Source organism: Pelmatolapia mariae, linkage group LG17 (assembly GCF_036321145.2).
Source record: "Pelmatolapia mariae isolate MD_Pm_ZW linkage group LG17, Pm_UMD_F_2, whole genome shotgun sequence".
NCBI lineage: Eukaryota > Metazoa > Chordata > Actinopteri > Cichliformes > Cichlidae > Pelmatolapia > Pelmatolapia mariae.
Window position 1 is genome coordinate 63,477 of NC_086242.1, and position 23,972 is coordinate 87,448.

The 23,972-nt window shown below is 40.3% G+C and overlaps 1 protein-coding gene across 3 annotated transcripts in view; it reads left to right on the forward strand.

The window, feature by feature from the left end:
* The first annotated feature begins 609 nt into the window (after positions 1-609).
* Positions 610-23,972, forward strand: part of tmtc1 (transmembrane O-mannosyltransferase targeting cadherins 1) — a 68,760-nt gene continuing 45,397 nt past the window's right edge. For all 3 annotated transcript variants that reach the window (XM_063501076.1, XM_063501077.1, XM_063501075.1), the window contains exons 1-5: positions 610-1,090; positions 13,774-13,951; positions 16,086-16,159; positions 16,857-17,033; positions 22,354-22,435. In XM_063501076.1, the coding sequence (XP_063357146.1) occupies positions 795-1,090; positions 13,774-13,951; positions 16,086-16,159; positions 16,857-17,033; positions 22,354-22,435 (807 nt within the window). In that variant the 5' untranslated portion in view covers positions 610-794. The remainder of the gene's footprint in view (positions 1,091-13,773; positions 13,952-16,085; positions 16,160-16,856; positions 17,034-22,353; positions 22,436-23,972) is intronic.

Here is a 23,972-nt window from a genome sequence, read left to right on the forward strand (position 1 = left end):
AGCTCATGTGAGCGCGTTCACAATGATGGGCTCGTGCAGTTTTGGCCCCGCCTGCATTGATTATCTGCGGCTGATATTTTAAAAGGCGAGAGAGGTATCGTCTCCTGCGCATGCGTTTGCAGGCGCGATCTGTGCTGATGTCGCATTCAGGTTCTTCACATAAGCTCGTACATGGAGGCTTCATCTTGCCTTTGGTTCACCAATAACATCTATTAATAGACTCTTTTACATAGGGCAATTTTTTCCATCTACTTTCTTCCTCTTATTTCAGTCTTTTGTCGTGTCTGTTTATTTGTTAGCAGCAATGTCATACGTTCTGTTTTCAAAAATATAAGTCACACTAGGTTTACAACAAACCAAACAACATAAGAACGATATTGCCAGCGATTTTGCCCCTCCCCCCTCCATAAAAGACTAGAATCTAAGGGGGCAACTGATGTACTTGTTTTTGATGTTGTCAAGGTCAAGAACGACCAATCAAGTGCATACCTTTGTATGTAAACAAAACAGATTACACTTTGGCTTGTTAATAGTAAATAGGAAACAACTATTTATGAAAAGAGTAATGTAAATATAACAGAAATAAAAACAATAATGACAATTTCACATTTTCTAATACTAGGAATGGCCTACTAGTAGGACATTCTCCCACAGAACCTAAAGGCAGCAAAGTACATCTCCACCATCCCTGCTGTCCCCAGAACACAGAGCCGCTACACTCCAGGTGGAATGGACGTATTCTCTGCTACTCCCGTTCTCAGTCCGCCAGAGCCGCGGGGAAAGCCAGGCCCGACATGACAGCGTCTGCACGGGACAAGAAATTCTGCCAGCAGTCGCGGGTGACGGTCCGTCCGGAGACGGTGTGGGCTGCGGGTCGCTACATCGCGCTGGCCGCCCTGTGTATCCTGTGCTATAGCAACTCTCTCCACGGGGAGTTGGTGCACGACGATGTTTGGGCTATTGTCAACAATCCGGACGTCCGACCTGGCTCCAGCCTCAGAAACATCTTCAGCGACGACTTTTGGGGCAAGAGGATGGCGGACAACACGAGCCACAAGTCTTACAGACCGCTGTGCATCCTCACCTTCAAGTAAGTTCTCGGAACTCAGCCTTCCCGCCTTACCTTGAGCTCTGAACAGCAACACTTAGTGCTAGTCGTTCTGCTGGATCGACAGCTCCGCGATGTAAACGCGTGTTTCGGGCTGACGTCATCCAGCTGTCCCTTGTAGGGACGGGCTGCTGTAGCTTCATGCTCAACTTTGCAATAGCCGAACGCTGCTAGCCCCGGCTATGTGCCGATACCAGGCAGGGTCTTCTCGGGAGGGATGTTACAGCGAGAGTCTCGCTTCCAGTTCTTTCTATGCAGAGTTGGAGCGTGCAGAGCAGCTTGTCTCAGCACATCCAGCCCACGTTACTACTTTGATTCAAGTTTCACGTATCGCACAGACATCTGTGGAACCTGTTGCGCAGGTTTTTAAGTGCTTGAAGTCTGGTGGTGTAGTTGGAGGTGTACTGTATGGGTAGAGATGTAGTAGTGGTTGGAGCTGTTTTGAAGTGGGCTGGTCTGTTGCGCTCGGGTCGTCGATGGATGGAAATAGCGAGGGTGGGGAGTACCCAGTCGGGCTTCCATAACAGGGTGGGAATGTCTGATAAGGAAGAGCGTAATGAGTAAACAGCCCGCACAGTGGCCTCCAGATAAATGCTCACCTATGTTTCCATCATTCCCCACGTTTCCTCCTCATTAGGCAGTTTGTTAGTTACAGAGCTGGCTGTTGCGAGACATAAAGCTCTGGTGGGATACAATGGGCCATTAATCAAATCAGACATTTTATTTCAGCTCTCATAGTGAGAGTGTGTGTGTGTGTGTGTGTGTGTGTGTGTGTGTGTGTGTGTGTTTTTTAAAAGTTTTCCGTGTAGGTAAGCCAGCTGCATTTCAAAAGTATTTCCCAAATACTCCAGTCCAACTATGATTGCAGGAAGAGGATTTTTTTTTTTAGCATCAAATTGTATTGTGTATTCCTCTATGGAAGAGCTTCCCAAAGTGTGGGGCCTGCCCCCTGGGGGGGGGGGGGGGGCGCACTGGCTCGATATCGTTCAATATCGATACGAGTATTGTTGCACCCCTAATGTAAGCGTGTAAAACCTGAAGATAGTCAGATTAACAGTATTTTGTCTCTATCTGCCATTCTGCAATTCATCTCGTGTAAACAATAACGTGGCGCACAGCGTGACGTGAAAAAAGGCACATACCTTTGATGTTGCGTGACGAACTCCGTATTTCTCGTCCACACGTAAACGCAAAAAAGGAGTACTGATCCCCCTCCCCTATCCATAAAAGGTGACTATGTGGAGAGGGTGCCCTCCTTTAAGTTCCTCGGCACCCAGATATCTGAGGACCTTTCTTGGTCCACAAGCACATCAGCCCTGGTGAAGAAAGCCCAGCAGCGTCTCCATTTCTTGAGGGTTCTCAGATGGAGCAGGCTGCAGACTGACCTCCAAAAGTGCTTATACCGTGCCGCTATTCGGAGTGTGCTGGTGCACGCCATTCCTGTGTGGTACGCTGGTTGCACAACAGCTGACAAGAAGAGACTACAGAGGGTCATCAGAACTGCAGAGAAGGTGATCGGCTGTCCACTCTCCTCCCTGGACTTAATTGCCAGCTCAAGATGTCTCTCCAGAGCCAGGGCGATTATGAAGGACCACCTCCATCCTAACCACCACCTCTTCAACATCCTACCCTCTGTAAAAAGGTTCAGATCCATCAGGTGCAAAACCAACTGTCTAAAGAACAGCTTCTTCCTGTGGGCTGTCAGAACTCTTAATGCAAACTGAGAGTGTGAACAGACTCCTCCAACACATCCACTCTGACGCTGCTATTGATCATCTATGTGCAACATCTCAGTCTTTCCATGTTCTGTGCAATTTTTTTTTTTTTATTGGCTCATGTGCAATATCTTTGGTATGTGCAATATGTTTCGGTCCTGTGCAATATCCTGGTCTCAGTAAAATTACCATCTCCACCCTAAATGACCATAGCCCCTCCACCTGTATTTATTTATTTATTTATTTATTTATTTATTTATTTATTAATTATACTTTATAACTGCTCTTGTATACAGACCCACAATGTTTCTGTTTCAGTGTTTCTTACGCATATGACAATAAATTGACAATAAAAAACTCTAAGTCTCTAAGTCTAAAACCATAAAATGTGTCATATGCCAAGGAGTAAAAATGGGTTTTAAGACGTGTTTTAAAAGTGGACAGTGATCTCTCTAATGTGCTGGGGCAGATTGTTCCAGACATTAGGAGCAGCAATAGAAAAGGCCCTAGGGAATTAAATGTGGCAATATTAATTAAAATTGGAAATAATTAATTAAATAAATATTTATGACAATTAATTAATGACACATTTAACTAGTTATTGACATATTTAATTCATTATTTAGTGATGTATTTATTTAATTCATTTTGGCATTTTGGCCCCTTCTGTCAGCCTCACCCATCAAACTCAGGGGCGGGGTTAACCCTGCCACTGCAGCTTCTCTAACATTTGATTGGTTGCTATGTAAAGTAAGTCAAGACAGGTCGATCCTAGATAATCGATTACAACTGTGGACTCGGGGCAGTCAGGTATCCCAGAATGCATTTAAAATCACAGGCAGCAATGGTTGTGGCATAAAGTTTGAAAAGACCCCGTTTTTCTGTCACCAACTACACTTTTAGTATTGTTTTAGCTGCAAATGTAGCGGCGTAATCTTCACATGTCTGGTCAGGTTGCAACATAGGACATGTTTGCAAAGTGCTCCAATGTTTTCGGAGATGTTGCTAGCAAGAGTATACCGAGCTCACAGCCCCGGTGTTCCAGCTTAACTGTTTTGCGTGTGTGTTTGTGTGTGTGTGTTGTAAATATATGTGTGTGTATATATACGTTAACCAGCTTGTTTACACATTCCACTCTCCACGTTCGACATGTTGCATTCTCAGATTCTCATTTTCACCGAACGATAGTCTCTTTCCACCTGGTCTTGTGTCTCTGTGCTTCTGTAACATAAAGAACGAGCTGACATTTTTCTAATGACAACAGCTCAACAGGCCCTTAGTTTACCTGCATGCATCCTCCTCCTCATCTGTCAGCTGTTGAACACCTGCTGCTAATTCAAGAAACACGCCCATGTTACCTGGTGATAGTCACAGTTTAACTGGGCAGCCGGTGCTTGATTTAACGCAATGTCAGCGCATTTTTCTGCACAAGATAAGTAAATATAGTTTTTATTCCCGAGTGCAGAGCTGCTGGAGCTTTTTTCCCAACAGAGCACTTTATAGGTGAACGTCTTGATGCATGCTCAATCATCCAGGTAAGTAAATCTCCAAAAGTTGATTCTGTTCATCTGGACGTAGCGTTTTGTGGGAGAAACGTTTCGTCACTCACATTCAGTGTGTGAATGTGTGTGTGAATGGGTGAATGACTGAATGTAGTGTGAAGCGCTTTGGGGTCCTTAGGGACTAAGTAAAGCGCTATACAAATGCAGGCCATTTACCATTTTATTTACTCATCCAAATGACTTCTTCAGTCTCAGTTGACTACAGGTTTCCACAACCTTATAAACAGTATGGAAGAAGTGGAAAAGAGGGCTTTGCTATCCTACCCTGGAACAAGTCATTGGTTCAGATATGTGGATGACACCTGGGTGAAAATCAAATCTCAGGACGTTCCACATTTCACGGATCACATTAACTCGGTGGACCGACACATCAAATTCACCAGGGAGGATATGAAAAGTGGCAGGTTAGCCTTCTTAGACTGTGAGATTTCCATCAGTAATGGGGGACATCTAAAAGCTGACGTGTACCGTAAACCTACACATACGGATCAGTATCTAAGGTTTGACTCTCATCATCCACTGGAGCACAAACTGGGTGTCATCAGGACGCTACAACACAGAGCGAACACCATCCCCACTGACACAGCGGCCAGGGAGGCAGAAGAACATCAAGAAGGCCCTGAGTAAATGTGGTTATCCCAGCTGGACTTTTGTCAAAGCTGGAAAGGCACCTAAAGAAAGCTCCAGCCGATCCAGGAGAGAAGGACAACCGCTGCCCAAGCGAAAACCTGTAATGATCCCGTATGTGTCAGGAGTATTTTTTTATACAAAGTGGAAAGAGAAAGCACATTTCCACCGAGAGGAGCAGAGTTTGCAACAGCGTGTTCATCATGCAACTGCAACCTGGACAGAAATATTATATCTTTTTTTTAATAGTTATTCAACTGTATTCTAAGCACCAGGTATTTGTTAGAATTTTTAGAGTTTACTTAACTAAAAATAAATGAGGTTAACATATAATTTGTGTCATTTTTTTTTTTCTCGCTTTTTTGTTTCAGTCATGTTATGTTTAACTGTCAAAGGCTTGTTAGAAACTATGAAACACATCGTGCAGACTTCTGGATGTTAGAAGAAAACTAATACTGCTCATGAATGAGACTAAAGGCAGGAAGGTGTCCTTTAAATCTAAAACATGTTAATAGGACCTCCCTATTTATATCATAGTTAATGATATAGCACGTGTATTTCAGTAATAGCCTACTGATTTCAGTGTAGTGGTGAACAGTCACACAGCTCCGTGGCGTTATCTGTGATACTCCTTAACTATAATTTATCCAAGTTAACGTCAGTTAACCATTCAGACAGTTCCTTTGCAATGACAAACATAAACACTCATGGCGCTGGTAGGTTTCCACTGTGCCAGCTGTTTAAATTACAGCTGATTATGCAGTCACCATGGTAACCATGCACTCTGAGCGGCTGGATCGATGGAGGTCAGACAACAATTTTACATATATGATCTTAAAACAGGACACAGCCACTGTACGTGCTGGCCTCATATCAGATGTGAACGTAGACTGAGTCTGTTTGACGTTTGAGAGGAAGATTAGATATAAACAAACATTTAAACAGCAGCGAGTCTGCAGCTGAGGGAATACAAACTCAAACTGTCGGAACAGGTTTGTTCGTTTCGTGTATTAATTTGGTAATTTATTAAATGTATAAATGTTATTCTAATCTGCTGCTGAGTCTCTTACGCTGATGAAAATGCAGAAAACACAGATCACGAACACCTGTTCAACCAATCACTTTCATTCCACTTTGATCTGTGACAAACCGACGCGTTCATTTCTGTTACAGTGTTGCGTTAGACTGCTATATTTTTGTTCTTTATGCTGTAGATTTCCACGTCTCTGGAATAGTTGGCAGTAATAAGGATGGTTTTCTGTAAAATCATATTGATGTGACCCGTGACATATTCGTAGATGACCGTTAGATTAGTTTGATGCTGCTGACACTTTTACCCTCATGATTAATATTCACAATAAAAATATTAGCCGAACATCATGAAGTCTGTATGTGTTTCATAGTGTCGAACAACCTTTGTACAGTTAAGGCTAGCAGTTACTACATGACAGAAACACCAATGTTATCTATTTTAATAAAGTTTATGTGTATATACACAGGTCACGCTGATTATTGAACAAAAACGGTATTTGGTGACACACAAACAGGGTTTTTCAAAGTAGAGTTCTGTTAGTTTCCACATGCTGGTTGTTGGTGTGCAGAAACACCTTTTGAAAACAATGGCCACCAGGCCAAAGCAATGGTTTTGACTCGATCAGCATTAAATAATAAATATTTATTTATTTATTTATTTCACAAACCAAAAACACCCTGCCAAGTCAAACATGTGGAGCTACCCGCTGTGGTGACCTCCCATGAAACAGGGAGCAGTTAAAAATAGCTTTCTTCTGTACTGATCAATTTGAAGGAACAAGAAAAGTCAGCGTCTTCCATGCAAGCTGCAGGTGACTGCCGCTATCTGCGAGTGACCAAAGCAGTCACAAAGAGGTTTATGATGCAGCACTGTATACTGATTTTTACTTAGCAGCAGTAAATAACCTCACAACTGGTCAGGGAATGCACATTTATTAATGACCAAAGCTTAATAGTGCAGTTGCCAGATGCTCTAGGCCTGTGGAACAAAAAGGTTTTGGAGAAAACAGATGGAATTGCATATCCAGTATGTGAAAAGGCCTTTGTTAGCAATAAAACCGATATTAAGTCAGATTAAGAAAAAGAAATTGTCATTGTTCAGATTTGATATCCAGCTCACACTGAAAAATTAGGAGCGGTATCAGTGTATTCTACATCCAAAAACACTGAACTCAGGAAGTTAATCCTCACCAGCAAGAGTTTTTACGTATTCTAGTTCTGGAAGTCAACCTCTAGTCAACCTGCAGCATATTATAGCAAAGTGTTCTTACTGAAACTGAAAGTGTCCATGAAAACAAAGGGCAGAGAGACATTAGATAAGAACACTTAACACTCACTGAGTCCTGTATAGCGGGAGCAGTCTAAAATATTAACAGTGGCAGTTTTCCCAGTAGGTAAACAACTGAAACAGAAACATATTCACCAATGTGTGAATACAGTGTAGCTGCTCTTTGTTATTATTGGAGTAAATTAAAGTGTGCTTAAAAAACCCAAACTTAATCTGCAGTAATGACACTCAGCTGCGTCAAAGGTCACTAAAATTAATACTGAATCGGTAACTTTGCCAAAACAATGTCGGACTCTGTAGTTTTGTCTGGTCCCCTCCTCATGTTTAACTGCATGCTCTCCTTAAATTGCTGTCTGAGTGGTGTCCAGAAAACGATGTGGGCTTTATAATTAATTGGGAAACTTTCTGGAGGATACCTGGTCTTATTAGGAGAGACTGCATCCATCCCACTCTGAATGGAGCAGCACATTTATTGAAATATGGCCAAATCGGCTGGTCGTGCACCTCTCCGGTGAGCGAAGCAACCATTGCGGCGGGTATACTGGGACCTTAAATCAGCAAGGTGTGTGTGTGTGTGTGTGTGTGTGTGTGTGTGTGTGTGTGTGTTTGGTCAAGCAGCAGGATAGTCTCTTACTTAAAAAAGAAACAAAGTAAAGCGCTATATAAATACAGGCCATTTACCATTTTTTGATGACACTCTAATTGCTCTACACTGTTGCAGCCTCTCAAGCAGTTGCTTAGTCGTCCTTCCCCCTGGTAATACAGTTTTTGAAGAAGTACTAGCAACTTAATGCATCTCATGAGAGCGAAAAGCGTGACTTACAGCTTTCCACAAGCATCTGCTCCCAGAAATACAGACAAACAGCACTTAATGATGAGTGTGTCTTGATCAGACAATGGAGTAGGAAGGTAATCTCTCACGAGTGGCAGTTGTTGCCTTGTTGCTCACACAGGGAGGAGGCTCACCGCTTTGGGTGGAAGCTTGGAGAGCCGTTTCTTCACACCACCTTTATTAGCTTGCCGTGTGAAAGATGTGGGACCTGCAGAGGTTCCTGGAGGAGTGTCTGTCAACTATGTTCCTCCATTACGAACATGTGGCGAGAAATCCCACAGCCTTTGTACCTCAGGCGCTGTGTGTATGCTACAGCTGAAGAGAGGGATGTCACATCACTCTGTGGAGATATAAGAACATGTGATGTCTCTGTGAATGTCAGACTGAACTGATCTGCTCCTTTGAAATTCACCTCCACTCACCTTAAGGCTTGAGATGATTAGTGTTAACAAATGGAATATTTCCATAAGTTACTGATAAGACCTTAACTGGTTTCAGGCTGGCTGTTTTTTGTTTGTTGTGTCTGTCACCTTTAGGAATGTGCTTGGCTGTTGTTGGTGTGTCGATAAACCTACTTGAACCCTTGCTGGACCTGTGTGAGAAGTAAAGATCGTTAGGTTTGGCGTCACTAATTAGAATTTGCTCAGGAAATGTAAATTTAAACAGTTTATGTTCCAGTTGTAAATAGACTGAAATGGATAGCTTGTAACATTAAGGCTACAAAAAGACTTTTATTAAAGCTGTTGTGTTTTTGACATGTTTAATGCTTTGCATCTTGTTCTATTTAATCTGAACAAGCCCCTAAAAACAGTCAGTGATTACTGTCGCCCTCTCTTGGTTTTTAATACCACTGTTCATTTTAAAGCTCAGTTTTTAAACCCACACGATGCAACTACAGCCCAGCCCACGCAGCAGTATGTTAACCTCCTAAGACCCGAACTCTTTCATGGCATGCATTTTTAATTTTTCTCTGCTATTTGGGTTGATTGGGACCCGATGAATGTAAAAACAAAGAATTACCAGATTTTTATTTTGTTTTTGTTTTTTTTACCTGATTTTTGTTTCTGACAAAAACAAGATCCACATATCAGTTTCAATTTAATTTCTATAGCACATTTAAAAGTCTCAAGTACAACAAAGTGCTTCACAGACGAGCCGCATTTGCGGGTTACAGCAGTAAAAGAGGAGGAAATACAATTGTCAGCAAAAGAAATACAGTTATAGAATGGTGATGTGACAACAAGCATGAACCGGGAAAAGTTAAAAACTAAGTTGTTTGGAAGGCAAGCTTAAACAGATGGGTTTTTAACCGTGATTTGAAGGATTGGATGGATTCCGACGCACGGACATCAAACGGCAGGCTGTTCCAGAGTTTTGGTGCGGCAAAAGCAAAAGCACGATCCCCCCTAGTCTTCCGTCGAGACATTGGTTGCATTAAGAGCCCCTGGTTAGAGGATCTGAGTGCTCTCGTGGGGATGTATAGATCAAGGAGATCGATCAAGTAACTGGGTGCCAGGTTATTTAAAATTTTAAAAGTGTATAAAAGGATTTTAAAAACGATACGGTATTTGACAGGAAGCCAATGAAGGTTGGCGAGGATGGGTGTGATATGGTCATGTCTTCTGGTGCCGCTTAAAAGGCGTGCTGCGGCATGCTGGACTAATTGCAGGCGTTGGATGAGGGAAAGTTGGAGGCCTAAATAAAGAGAATTACAGTAGTCCAATCTCGAAGTTACGAGAGCATGAATGAGCTTTTCAAGGTCATTGTGTCGTAAGTAGGGCATTGCCTTAGAAATTTGGCGCAGTTGGTAGAAGCTGGTTTTCACCACTGCAGCCACTTGCTTATCTAATTTGAGGGAACTATCCAGCACTACTCCAAGATTTCTGACAGTAAACGATAGATGACTGGCATAGGATCCTAAGGTCTCTGATAGCTGTTTCAAGGGCATGTGGCTGTCAAAGATGATGATTTCTGTTTTGTTTTCATTAAGGGTGAGGGAGTTGTGCAGTAGCCAGTCTGTAACATCACGCAGGCAGATGAGCAACGGCAATAGCGGGGACTGGAGATCCAAATCCAGGGGGAAATAGATTTGGATATCATCCGCATAACAATGGAAAGAAATATTATGATTTCTGAAAATTTGTCCCAGGGGTAGCAGATACAAGGAGAACAGCGTAGGACTTAACACAGACCCCTGGGGCACACCACAGCGGAGGGGTGTGGAGGGGGAAGAATGATTCCCCATAGAGACAGAGAAAGACCTCTCAGTTAGGTATGATTTAAACCAAGAAAGTACTTTGCCTTTAAGACCAACTACATGTTCAAGCCTTGAAAGGAGGATGTCGTGATCAACTGTATCAAAGGCAGAGACAAGTCTAAAAGAACTAAAACCACAGGGCGCCCTGCATCAACAGTTACGAGGAGGTCATTAAAAACTCTCAGTAGGGCTGTCTCGGTACTGTGGTGAGGTTTAAAACCAGATTGGAATTTTTCATTGATTCCATTTGCCTCTAAGAATGATTGCAATTGCTTAAGAACAATTTTCTCTAAGATTTTAGCCATAAAAGGAAGTTTAGAAACCGGCCTATAGTTTGAGAGGACATTAGGATCAAGATTACTTTTCTTGATAACAGGTTGAATGACTGCATGTTTGAACACAGCAGGGACGCAGCCTGATAAGAGTGATGAATTCATTAGAAGTGAGATGCAGGGTCCTATAGTGTTCAGGGCATTTTTGATAATGCGAGAGGGAAGCAGTTAGTTTTTCGATTGGCCTATCATTTCCTTAAGGGTCAGAAAAGATACAGGTTCAAACTGTTCTAAGACCGATGAGGGTTCAGAAGTTGAAGATTTGTCTACAATGGGTAAATATGAGGATCTTAGTGCTGTGATTTTATCTAAAAAATAGAGAGTGGACTTATCAACGAGTTAAAAATGCTAAATAGGACCTGTGGCTTATGACTATTAATCGCAATGATCTCCGGTAGGAAAGAGGCTTTTGCGGTTTTGACAGCCTTCTGATATTTCTTCAGGCAATTATGAAGAATGTCCAAGGAGATCTGAAGTTTGTCTTTCTTCCATCTCCTCTCAGCTTGGTGACATTCACATCTGAGAGTACGGGTGCAGTCATTCAGCCATGGTTGATGGGACGGTTTAAGGCGTTTAGTCTTTAAAGGAGCCACAGTGTCTAAGATAGAAGTACAAGTGGTGATAAAAGAGTTAACGAGTTCGTTAACCGGTGTAGCTGTATTACAGTTAGCATCGTAGAAGGCAGAGTTAGTCAGGGCCATAGAGAACTGGGCAATAGTCTCCGAATTGATCATACGCACATTTTGCACAGGACCCTCACGTTTCAGCTCCATATTACACATGTTGAAATTGAACAAAACCGGGAAATGGTCAGAAATCCCAGGGTTGTAAATGTCAGTGATGCAAATGTCCAGGCCGTAGGACAGTACCAAGTCAAGCGTGTGGCCCTTAATATGAGTTGGTTTACTGACCCACTGAGTAAGGTTAAAAGAGTCTATAAGGGCAAGAAAGTCCTTGACCAGCAGGTCCAACTCACAGCAAACATGGATATTAAAATCACCAGTGATAAGAATACAGTCATAACTTACAAAGAGATTTCCTAGAAAGTCAGCGAACTCGCAGATAAAATCCTTATTGAATTTTGGTGGTGTATTTAAATTTTGATAGAACAATGGCAGTATAATGTCCTCATAAGTGCATATCAGGCCCTTGTAGAGCAAAATTTAGTATTTTGGTCTAGACAACCCAAAATGTGATGTCCACAAAAGTGGACGCCAGGTCCTAGGAGGTAATGACTAACCTGGTATTGTGGATGGATTATCTCAGTTGTTCTCCTGACTGAAGTTTGGTCCGTTTACAGCAGGGGTCCCCAATCCCAGTCCACGAGGGCCGGTGTCCCTGCAGGTTTTAGATGTGTCCTTGATCCATCACAGCTGATTTAAATGGATAAATTACCTTCTCAACATGTCTTGAAGTTCTCCAGAGGCCTGGTGATGAACTACTCATGTGATTCAGGTGTGTTGACCCAGGGTGAGATCTAAAACCTGCAGGGACACCGGCCCTCGTGGACTTGGATTGGGGACCCCTGGTTTACAGCATCCTGCCATGCGATTGCATTTGTCCCTAACCATCGGGAACCCTCACGTTAACTTTTATCGAGTGGAAAAAAGTTAGCATTCATCCTCCAGCTTCACTGTGTTTATGCTATGCTAACATAGCTGTGTAGCTAGCGATCACGTAGCACATCATTATATACCAGCTAGCCCAACTTCAGTAACCCTACAAACGTCACTGCTGTTTAGTTTTCTGTCTTCATTTATACTGGAAGTGATAGCAGAGCTGTACGTTTGAATTTGTCAGAAATCTCTCAGTCAGAACATGCTATATCATGTTTAGGTGGAAGCTAGCGAGCTAACTTCCTGCTAACTTCTAACTCTGTTAAATGTAATAAATCCTGTTTTCATGGATGCCTGGATGTTAAACTTAATTGTTACACCTGGTAAAGCAGCAACGCTGATCATTTTATTAAAGATGAAAGAATTTAGACAGTTTTTAACTCTCAGTGATGCCGCAGTGTTCGTTTGACTTTGGGACCTGAAGAGACGGAGTTTAGGACCCAGATTCCTCCTCGAGGCTCCTGACTACAACAATTGATCAAGCGCTGCGGCTTCGTAGTTTACCAAAGTCGTACTAAAACATTTTTGACAGAGGTTTGAGCGCCATGTACCACATAAAATCGGTTCGAGGTCAGTAAGCACAACCAGAATTCATACTTAAGGCGCACTGTCGATTTTTGAGAAAATTAATGGATTTTAAGTGCGTAAGATACAGAAGAAAAGAATAAGTCGCGATATATATCATTACCACACATGCTTCAAATTATACTGCGATATGGATTTTAGGCCATATCGCCCAGGCCTAACACCCAGCCTCATAGAACCCACATAGCAGAGCCATTTTCTCAAGTGTTTTATATATTTCTCATACTCTAAATTCACTAAAAAAGTTATCTTTTCCATCTTATAAATCTCTCAAGTTACATCAATCCAGCTGTGTTTAATTGTTGGTGAATCCTGTGTTAGCCATCTTTTGGTCAGTGCCTTTTTACTTGCAGCCAGCAGCAGACCAAGTATTTATTCTGCACTCTTTATGTCTGAGGGTGTGTATCCTAAAATATAGATTTGAAATCAAAGGGTAAATGTGTGCTAAAGATGTTTTGAATAGCTTTATGAACATCTTTCCAGCATAATGCATCAACTTGTTCACTTACTTGCTCTAACATTTTCCTTCAAAGCAATCATGTTGTGTTTGAAATTCATGCCACTGTGAAAACTGAGATTCTGTTAAGAATTATAAGACAGTCACCTTATCCATGAACACAGAACTGAATTTACTTCAGGAATTGTCTCAGTAAATCCAAAGATGTGCATGTGTTTTAGACAAGGCTGTCCCCTAACAGTGTCGATCTTTGAGAAAATTAAAGATATTAAACTTTATTTTTCACTCTCTTAATGATATTTTAAGATTTCTATTTTTTATACTTTGTCCATCTCACAGAGCTGAATTTTTCTCTCTGTTAGGTTGAACATCGTGCTGGGTGGTATGACGCCTCTGTATTTCCACATTGTCAACGTGTGTTTGCACTGCACCGTAACCTGCCTGCTGATGCACGTATGCCAATGCCACGTGTTTGAAAACCGCCGCCTGGCCTTCGTCACGGCGCTCCTCTTCGCCGTGCACCCTGTCCACACCGAGGCTGTGAGTATAACCATAAAGTTACAGGCTGCTCGGGGAATATGATATAATTCTGAAGGATGTACAGGATGTTAGGTCCAGCCTGCAATTCACGGATGGTGTTGTCGGTCAGCTGCAAACCGAAGAGCAGAGTATTAAAAGCAAATTGAAAGAAAGCGTTTGAATCAGTGGTCAGCAGCATATGGGGAAACCAAAGAGTTAACAACCAAGATGGGTTATTTAGAAAATGAATAGAGGAGGAATAACATCGTGGTGGATGGATTAATAGACGAAAAAGCAGAAACTTGGGAAGCATTAGAGGATAAAGTCCAACACTTGCTGAAGAACCAGCAGGGCCTGGACAGCGACACGTTCAAATCGAACGCGCTCACAGAGTCGAGAATGGACGAGCCAGGCAGATTGTGGTCAGGTTACAAAGATCAGGAAGAAGAGAAAAGAACTATTACTACAGCTGAGAGTGGCCAGAGACAGAGGTGATTGTGCCGTCCTGAAATATGATAAATTTATTGTTAAACCGAGGTCCCCGAACGCTGGATTTAACACTTATGCTTTCAGTAATATTGCCATTTATGGTTGATCAGTTTATTCCCGGATTCTCCGTAAAAGATTTTTCAGTAGCTCATGGTAGTATTTGTAGCCTTAAATATAAGTTTCAGGAAATTCAGTCATTGCTGTCAACAAACTCTTTAAGTGTGCTGGCCATTTCTGAGACACATTTAGATGCTGCCTTTGAGAATAATGAATTTGAAATGAATGGTTATAAGTTGTATAGGAAAGACTTAAACAGATTTGGAGGGGGTGTTGCCTTATATATTAATGACAATGTGGCAAGTAAACTGCGTATGAACTTAATGTTTGACGATCTGGAAATCGTGTGGGTTCAGTTACACCCGCTCTATGGCACGCTGTTATTGCTGGGTTGTTGCTGCAGACTCCCAATTAGCAATACGTTGTATGTAGAACGAATCTGTGAAATGTTGGAAAGATGGAAGACAAGGACATTTTTATTCTGAGATTTTAATATTAATTGGTCATCTACTTCTTGTCCTTTAAGGAAAAAGATGAGTTCATTAGCATCTACTGCTGTCTGTCTCAGATGGTAATGATTCTGACGCGGATGACGGTCAACGCAGCAGGTCATAGGTCATCATCTTGTATTGATCATATATATACACACAAATGTTCCTGAACAATGCTTAAACATTGTCTCTGTTCCAGTTAGTTATAGTGACCGTAATCTTGTAGGCTTGACCAAGAAAATGAAACCACTGAAAACTGCACGAGAGATTGTTTTTCGTAGATCATACATAAACTTTAACACAGACAAATATTTTAATGATATAAGAAGAATTTATATTATCAGCATGAGCTCAAGGAGGCCAGTAAGGACAGCAAGAAGATGTGGAAAGTTTTAAACAATATAATGGGCTGAGTGATGCTCTGGTGGTGGCACACATTAACACAGATGGAATGTTTATAAGTAAAGCTAAGGATATATTTCAAGATTTACTACAGCAATAAAATAACAAATTTAAAATGAGCAGAGGAGATCCCACCCTATCATGCTATCATGGATAATAAGCAATGCCAAATTAAGTTTGAGGCAGTGAATGTTGAGACGGTGGAGCGTTTATTAATATCACTACCTGATGATACATCTTCGGGTTCTGATAACATAGACAGTAAACCGCTCAAAGCTGCAGCCAAGTTTGTGTCCCTTCCTATGCATCACATAGAGGTTTGGCATGCAGCTTATTTCCATCGCAGTGGAATGAATCGGAAAGAATTCCAATTCCAAAAAATAAGAATGTTGTTTTTAATGGTGTCAGTACCTGTTAGTCTAAGTAAAGTTCTGGAGAGAATTGTTTATGAACAAATCATGCTTGCCCAACGGACACGTGTGTGATCAGACATTATAGAAAAGACTTAATACTTATTCTTGGCACCAGTAACCATGAGCCATGGTCACACTACGTATCGCTCTCAAGGTTTGAAATGAAAGTACAGAGGCTGGTTCTGCTGAGACAGTGATGTGCAGCTCACTGTAGCATAGCAACAGTAATGGGCTGCACATAGACATCCAGCAGTGTGTCCTCAATGGAGCAATCTCTCAAATCTGTGCACGTCTGTTTCGCAGGTGTCTGGTATCGTGGGCAGAGCTGATGTCTTGGCCTGTCTGCTGTTTTTGCTGACATTCCTCTCCTATATTAGGTAAGATATTAGATTATTGTAAGACAACACCATCCTCAACCTCTCTATGCACATTTGCAGGAGCAACTGCCTGATGTCTAAATCTGATGCAGATCGAGCGAATCGAATAAACTTTGAAAGCTCCTACAAACGGGTGTTTGTAATACTGAATTATTTTTAACAAGTGAGTGAAAATGAGAAATAACGGAAACGGTTTTGTTACTCATGTTTAGTCCTTCAGTCGTGTAATGGATATGACTTTGTGAGGTTTATGATTACAGATTGGTATTTAAAAAGTGAACAGAATCTCAAAGCACATAAGATTTTACAGCGGTATTGACGAATGAAGAGTACTTTTACTGTTACCATAGTTAGATTTGTTACTGGATGGATGGAAAATTGTTCATAAAAATGTCATGTTTAGTCTTGTTTACATACAGGAAGTGTTACAGCCTATTAGTGTATCATTTATATGTTCAGTATATCAGCTGAACATATGAAAGCTTATGAACACGCAGGTCTGACAGTTCTTAATTACAGCCATAAAAAAACATCTAAATTTAGCTAATGTAACAAGTGATTTCTGTCGTTGTGCTAGACGTGCTGCAACATGACCGCCACGTCACATTTAACGAACAGAAGCTGTCCTGGAGCTGGTGACTTTACAAAAGCCGAGCTGTTTTGTTCTCTCATACTTTTGTCTCGTCTCCTCTCTCAGGAGTGTGAGTGGGCGTGTCTCTGAGGACACGCTGGCCTTCACGGTGTCGTCATCTTCGCTGTTCCTCAGTTTGTTGCTGGGCACCTGTGCCATGCTGGTGAAAGAGACGGGCATCACCGTGTTTGGAGTGTGCTTGCTCTACGACGCCCTGGTGCTTTGCCGCAAGCCTCTCATGCAGTAAGGACACAGGCTCTTCCTTTCTTCCTGTTTATTTTTTCCTCATCTTCTTTTATCTGGCCAACATGTTACTGAACGTGGGCATCGTTTTTCAGCAGATTCTAACACCTGTGAGCTACCACTACAACCATAAAGAATTTGTTTGTTAGCAGACAAAATGAGCTTTTTCAGGCACTGTGCGCATAAAGAATAGATCACTGAAAAGCTTCTGTTGGGTTTTACTTTCTCCAAGTAAAAACCACTTTTATATTGAAACAATAATGACAGCTTTCATAAAGAGGTCTAGTGTAAGTCTTGCGTGAAGGTCAAGGTTTGATTTAGACATCTTTACACCCAATCTGTACGCCTTTTTTATGATCTGCGTTTTATCCGTCTTCACATTTCATTCTATATTTCTGAAAGACTTGCTCTGAAAGACTTGCTCTGAAAGACTTGCTTTGAAAGACTTGCTTTGAAAGACTTGCTTTGAAAGACTTGCTTTGAAAGACTTGCTTTGGACTTGTACGAATAGTGCGGTATAAAATAAAAAAATCTAATAAAAAGTGTCAGACCTTCAGAGAGAGAGAGCTTTTTTAAACAGTGTTTGAAAATAATATGAGCAGTCTAATTTGTGCCTGTAACAGAGCGTGATGCCGCTGGATCTTCAGATGTTTTATTAGAGGTGTACACCTGATGTTATTAAACAGGAAGTGAACAAGCTTACTCTAGAAGTGTTAGGGCTGACTGATTAAAAAAAAAAGCTGGCAATAATTATCACTATATAAATGAATTAAACACAAATATAACAGAGTATGTTTTGTATTGGTGTAACTGGTGACTCTCCTACATACATTGTGTTCTACTGTATTACGCTCTCGCTCATCCTTTCTCTGTGCGAGTGCTGTCCAAGGTACACGAGATTAAATCGACCAGATTAAAAGATCCAGCAGGCAGTTTGAGGGGATTTTTTTTTTATCCATCAGTGAATTTAAAAGGTAAGAATTAAACGAGAGCCAGATTTAGCCCCTTGACCCCCACACACTCACTCTTTGTCAGGTTCCCAGTTGTGCACTTTGGTCGCTCTCCCCAGAGCCACACAACTGTTTTTAGGCTTAGTTTTGACCTGGACCTTTCAAGCACTTTCTACAGCAATCCAAGAAAATATTTGAACTAACCTTTAACTGTTCCACAGTCTAAACTCGTTGTGGTGACAGAGCCTGGAATAGTCTTCCTCCTGATATTAGATCTGCACAAACGCTCAAACATTTCAAATCGTTAATAAAGAGACATTTTTATGGTCTGGATTTTAACACATGTTGACTTAAACATTTTGGTTTTAATAGCCTTTGTTGTTGTTGTTGTTGTTTTAGTTGTTTTTATTGACTTATTTTATTTATTTGTTTTTCTATATTTTACTGCATCATTGTTGTGCATTTTAGTGGCATTTTACAGTGTAAAGCACTGTTTGGAAATGTGCTATATAAACAAACTTGACCTAAATACTTGTAACTAGGGATGATTGTTTTAATAATAGAGTATCGATTATTCCTTTGATTAATTGAGTAGTTGGATAAGAAATACTTTTTTTTATTAATGGGAAATTATAAATATTCAAAAGACAAAAAACACGGGTTTTTTTCAAAATAAACTGCATGCAACATCTGTCCAAAAAACTAAACCCTTTGATTGTATTTAAGTGCCATTTAAGTGTGCAGTGAACGAGTTGGGGTTTATTCAAAGTTATGACAAATTCCTGCGTAAAAATGATCATCATACATAATGAAAACAGTCTTATGAAAAATAACTACATTAGTCTTTTGAATATTTTATGTAAAGCCAATACAATTATGTTGTATATTATATTATATATTGGCATTAGCATTACCTAAGTGCAAAGCTGGAGAAAAGAGGAAGTCATGCCACTGAACGGTTGCTAAAATGAAATCCAAATATGAGCTAGGTGAATGTCCCAAAACATCTCCTCATTTCTGCAGTTAATGCTTAATTATTTAAAGTTGCCATATTTTTGTAGCATGTACATGCTTGACATGAAGGAGGTTAGGGTTAGTTACAAAATACATATATAAAAAAAGAAATTATTACAACAATTGTTGGGATATTTTATGCATTTGTTCGTATTAATGTTGTTTTAGACAAATATGAAATAATTAAGATTATTAGTTAAGCATCTGAGGGCAGTTTCTTGAATGGAGAAAGAGACTGGTTTTACTAGAAGCAGGACTATCACTTTTTCTGATGTACGTTATTCTTCAGTTTTACATATTCATAGAAACAGTATATAATATCTCTACCGTAAGAAGACTCCAGTAATTCAACCACATTATATAGTTTCTTAAAAGTGCAACTATATGTCAGTTCAGTTCAGTTCAAACCCGTTTTATTTATACAGCACCAAATCACAACAGCAGTCAGCTCAAGGCGCTTTATGTTGTAAGGTAGACCCTACACTACACTACAATACACACAATAATACATCCCAACATGATGACTCATGACATTCTTACTAATTAATTAATTACCCTCTAAGGGGTACAATGAAGGAACAGGAGAGGAAATTCCATACAGAGTGAGGAATGTGAAAAATTTCAGCTCTGAGGGAAATGTAGGCTGAGCTGGATTCAGTGCACAAATTAGACAGTGTTGGTGATTTTGACCTCGATCAAAATCAGTGTTTTACTTTCACCACATCTTCCCTGAAATATGCACATCTCCATCCCATCGCTCCTTTCCTTTTTCCCCAGTTACAGAAAATTGGCATCCTGCTGTTAACAGCAGCAGAATTATTTTTCACATCGTGGGCTTGATATTAGAATTTTAATGAATGTCATAATATAATTCTAATCTGCCTAGTGTTGGACAGCTAGGACAATTGAACACAAATTGCAATGACTGATTCTTTTTTCTTTTAATTCCACTGTATAAAACTTGGATGAGGTTCATGAGGTAAAATTAACAGAAACGTCTGTGTACAGACAAGATACAGCAGATTGTGGTTGCTGAAAGTAACTGCTGCTACAACTTCTCTGCTGCTGCTCACGTCATCCCTCAGATCAAAATGACAAAGTGCCTCATGGTTCTATGACGTCTCTAATACTTAAATAAAAGTATTTTATTACAACAGGAACTTGTAAACAAAATTATTATTAAGATAAAACTGTATCCATTTTCAAGTCTCTCTATCACCATTTTTTTTAAATATAAATACTTGTAAGTATAAGGATATAAAAAAAATCAAGTGTGCTGTGGAAACGAGTTACGTTATAATCAACTGAACTTTCTCAGCCGCATCTACAGAGTGACTCCTTTTTGTCCTTCAGCAGGACAAACAAAGCAAAGACTTTGTCAAAGTCAAACAGTGAGAAAAAGACACACAGATGAAATATGAGGCAGAGCGTGAGACGAGTGGGATGTGTGTAGAATTCCTCTGAGATTTCTTCTGTCACCGTCTCTGTGACTCAACAGTGACAGGTGTTGAACGGATTCTCCATACTTTCCTCTCTCTGCCTGTCTGGATGTTCCTTTCCTTGAGGGGATAGCAATTTAATAAAAATAAGCCTGATTAGATAGTTGAAAGCAGCGCAATAAAAAAAATAATTTTAAACAATGGGAGTTCATTCATGGAAAAGGTAAAAGCAGTAGCCAAAAGGCTCAGCTGATCAAACCACTAATAAAGTATTATTGTAGGGTCTACCTTACAATATAAAGCGCTTTGAGGCGACTGTTGTTGTGATTTGAATTAATAAAGGAACATAAAATTATAACCAGTGACAGGACAAAGGCTTCAAAGTCAGAGTGTTATGGACAGTCCCAGAATGCACTGTCTGTCTCTAGAGCTTCTGACGACCCTTCTCTTTCCTCTGCTACACCATCCGTCTTAAACAATCTCTTTTTTGGTGACAGCAGTTTGTCGTTGGGGATATTTTACACGGACAACACTCGGAGAATCACTTGGCTGTTTCCTTTTGCACTCTGTTGTTCACTGCGTTGGCTTTGGAATGTTAGGTGGGCTTTTGACTGATGGGCATCTTTAAAATATAGTAAATGCTCCTGTAATTTGTACCGCTCACATTTTAAATGTATGAAATTTACTGAAAAATGGTTGTTTCTGTTCAATTCAATTCAATTTTACTTATACAGCGTCAAATCACAACAGTCGCCTCAAGGCGCTTTATATTGTAAGGTAGACCATCTGTGAGCTGACTTCAGGTCAGTAGACTATTTTGTGTGGATGCACGAACTGTCCGGTTCTCACAGTGATATTTAGGATTGTATTGTTTTTGTTGTTGTTTGTTGTTATTTATTCCAAAAGGGCGTGCCAGAGCAGCATTAAAGCACTATTATAAAAACGCTGTCTTTGGACCACTGATCACACTGACTGGGAACAGTTAGCTTGAATAAAATTGATGTGACACAATGTAGCGGTGTAATGACCAAAGTCACTCCCTGTAGTCATATTTTTACTCAGTGTGGTCTCGTGTTTCACTGCAGTACAAAGTTCTGATCGTCTCTGGAAGTAGAACACTCATTTCTAAAAGTAGACGTAATTCAAAAATGTTTGCCGTCTTCTAGCAAATTTGTAATATGATTAATATCACCATCATTTATCTATTGTACAAAAAATAAAAAACACTGGCATCAATACATGCAATACATTTATAAAGTACCAACAGGTGTTTCTATATGTCACAAATGGTTATTGCAAAGACTGTTGGAAAGTTGAAATCTGCTTACTACATTTCCAATTTCTTGCTGCGATCATTGTGTAATTTGGGCACGTTTTGGACATGTTAATAATGATATAATACACAGACACACATTGACACAAAGTGAGGTGTATAAATGCACCAATAAAAAATGTTATGACATTTTTTAAAACAAAATGCAATGGCATGAAAATCTCAAAAATCAATTTTTCATTTACAGTCGGACAGAAAACCAATAAATGCTTAAACTGAAACAACGCTTCAAAAGCATACAAGGCACACGGAAGTTAAATCAAACACATTTTAAATAGAAAAAATTTGAAAAATAAACGTGGCTAAAACGTGTTTGGTTTTTTAAAAGATATTTGCAGTCAACTTTTTTTGGAACTGACATTATACATAATTCCTGTTTTTATTTCCCTATTACGACTATTTTTTGCTCTTAGTTTATTCCCATAAACGATAATTTTGCTGTTAAAAATCGAGTCTGTCATAGACACCTATGTTTGTTTGTTTTTTTTATTCTAATTTTGCCATAATTTTATTGTTTTCACTCAGGCCCACAGATAAAGGATATAGTCTGTCTGACCTATTATCTGTCTGTCTCTGACTCACAGTCACGTGTCTAGTTCTACACTCAGGGAGCTCCTCCACATCTGTAACCCCTTCATCAAACGAGCCTGCCTTATCACCGGCTATGTGAGTATTTGTGTGTGCATAGCTTTGCAGTGTATATATACCGGGTAAAGTAAGCATCGAACACATCACCAATGTTCTGTGTTAATATATTTCTAAAGGCGCTATTTACATGAATTTGTCACCAAATGTTGGTAACAACCCATCAACTCCACACATTCAAAGAAATCAAACCATAGATTTCGCAGCCTCGCTGTTTCGTGGATTTTTTGGGGGGTAATTTTCCATACTTTTTCTTCTTCTTCTTTTTTTTTTTTTTTTAAACAGCCATTGTGTCCTGCATCCTGATTGGCTATAGACAATTGTCAATCAATCTTGTGCCGTGTCTCCAGAATGCGTTCAGCTTGTCAAATTTACATAAATCTTTGATCACTAGCAGTGTGACTCTGAGGTGCTGCACTGTATGTTTGTAAGTTTTCTCTCCAACAAACACAATGCCGACGAAACGTTTTGCACCATCAAACGCACCTGCGGTAGCACCCAAAGGGCAGGGGAAGATGCTAACCATCGCACAAAAAGTTGGACTTCTGGACATGCTAGTTACCCTATTTTTCGGATTATAAGGCGCATTAAGCGGAACAAAACAGTCAGATAAGTCAAACTTTACTCAACTCATTCTTCTTGCTTCCTCTACTTCTGTACCATTGATTCATTAATGATTCATTAATGTTGAATTCTCCGGCAGCTGCTCTATTCCCGTGTTGTTGGCCTGAAAACAGGGTTTGATCTTTGGTTTCATTCTATAATACTGGGCTTATTTTTCTACGAAGGTTTGAACTTTGAGAGTTTAAACAAGACAGAAAAGTGTGAAAATGTTCATGCCTGTCTTAAAAACGTGTATAAAGTGTGTAGTGAGGGGTTTTACTGCCTTAAAACATCTATAATAATTGTAAAAAAATAAAGCTGTCACCTATCGCGGGTTATTTTTAGAACGTAACTCCTGCAATAAATGAGGGAACACTATATGTGTAATAATCCATGGAAATTCATGGCATCAGCTGAAATCTATCAGTAATTAGAAATCAGTCCTGCCACTTAGTGCAAATGAACATCAGCTGCTTCAGTTCCAACTGATGGCCTGTAAATGGTGCGACATTATCAAGGTGTTGCACAAGAAACCTCTCACGACGGGTAAAACCACTGAGCTCTCCTATGACCTTCACAACCCTGTTGTTTCATAACATGCTGATGGCATTGTTACAGAAGAAATGATTAAATACTGAAGGTCCCATTGAGCAGTGTTGGATCTATAACTGGGAAGTGGGAAGAACATCATTTCACCATAAACAGCTTCCTCTCCGCAGGGACCTCCAAGAGCCAAGGAGCACTTGTGGAGAGCTGCAGAAATACCTGGGATCCGCAGTAATGACTGGTCTTGTTTTAAAGAAAACGATAAGTGATGCAGTCAAGTGCCTTGGCAAGTATGCACACCCACCACGCAAAAGCATCCTTTAAAGTTTGTTGAGCAACATTTAAATAAGCCTGTGAAATCCTAGAAGAATGGTCTGGTAACCGTTGAACTCTTTGCCATAATACACGC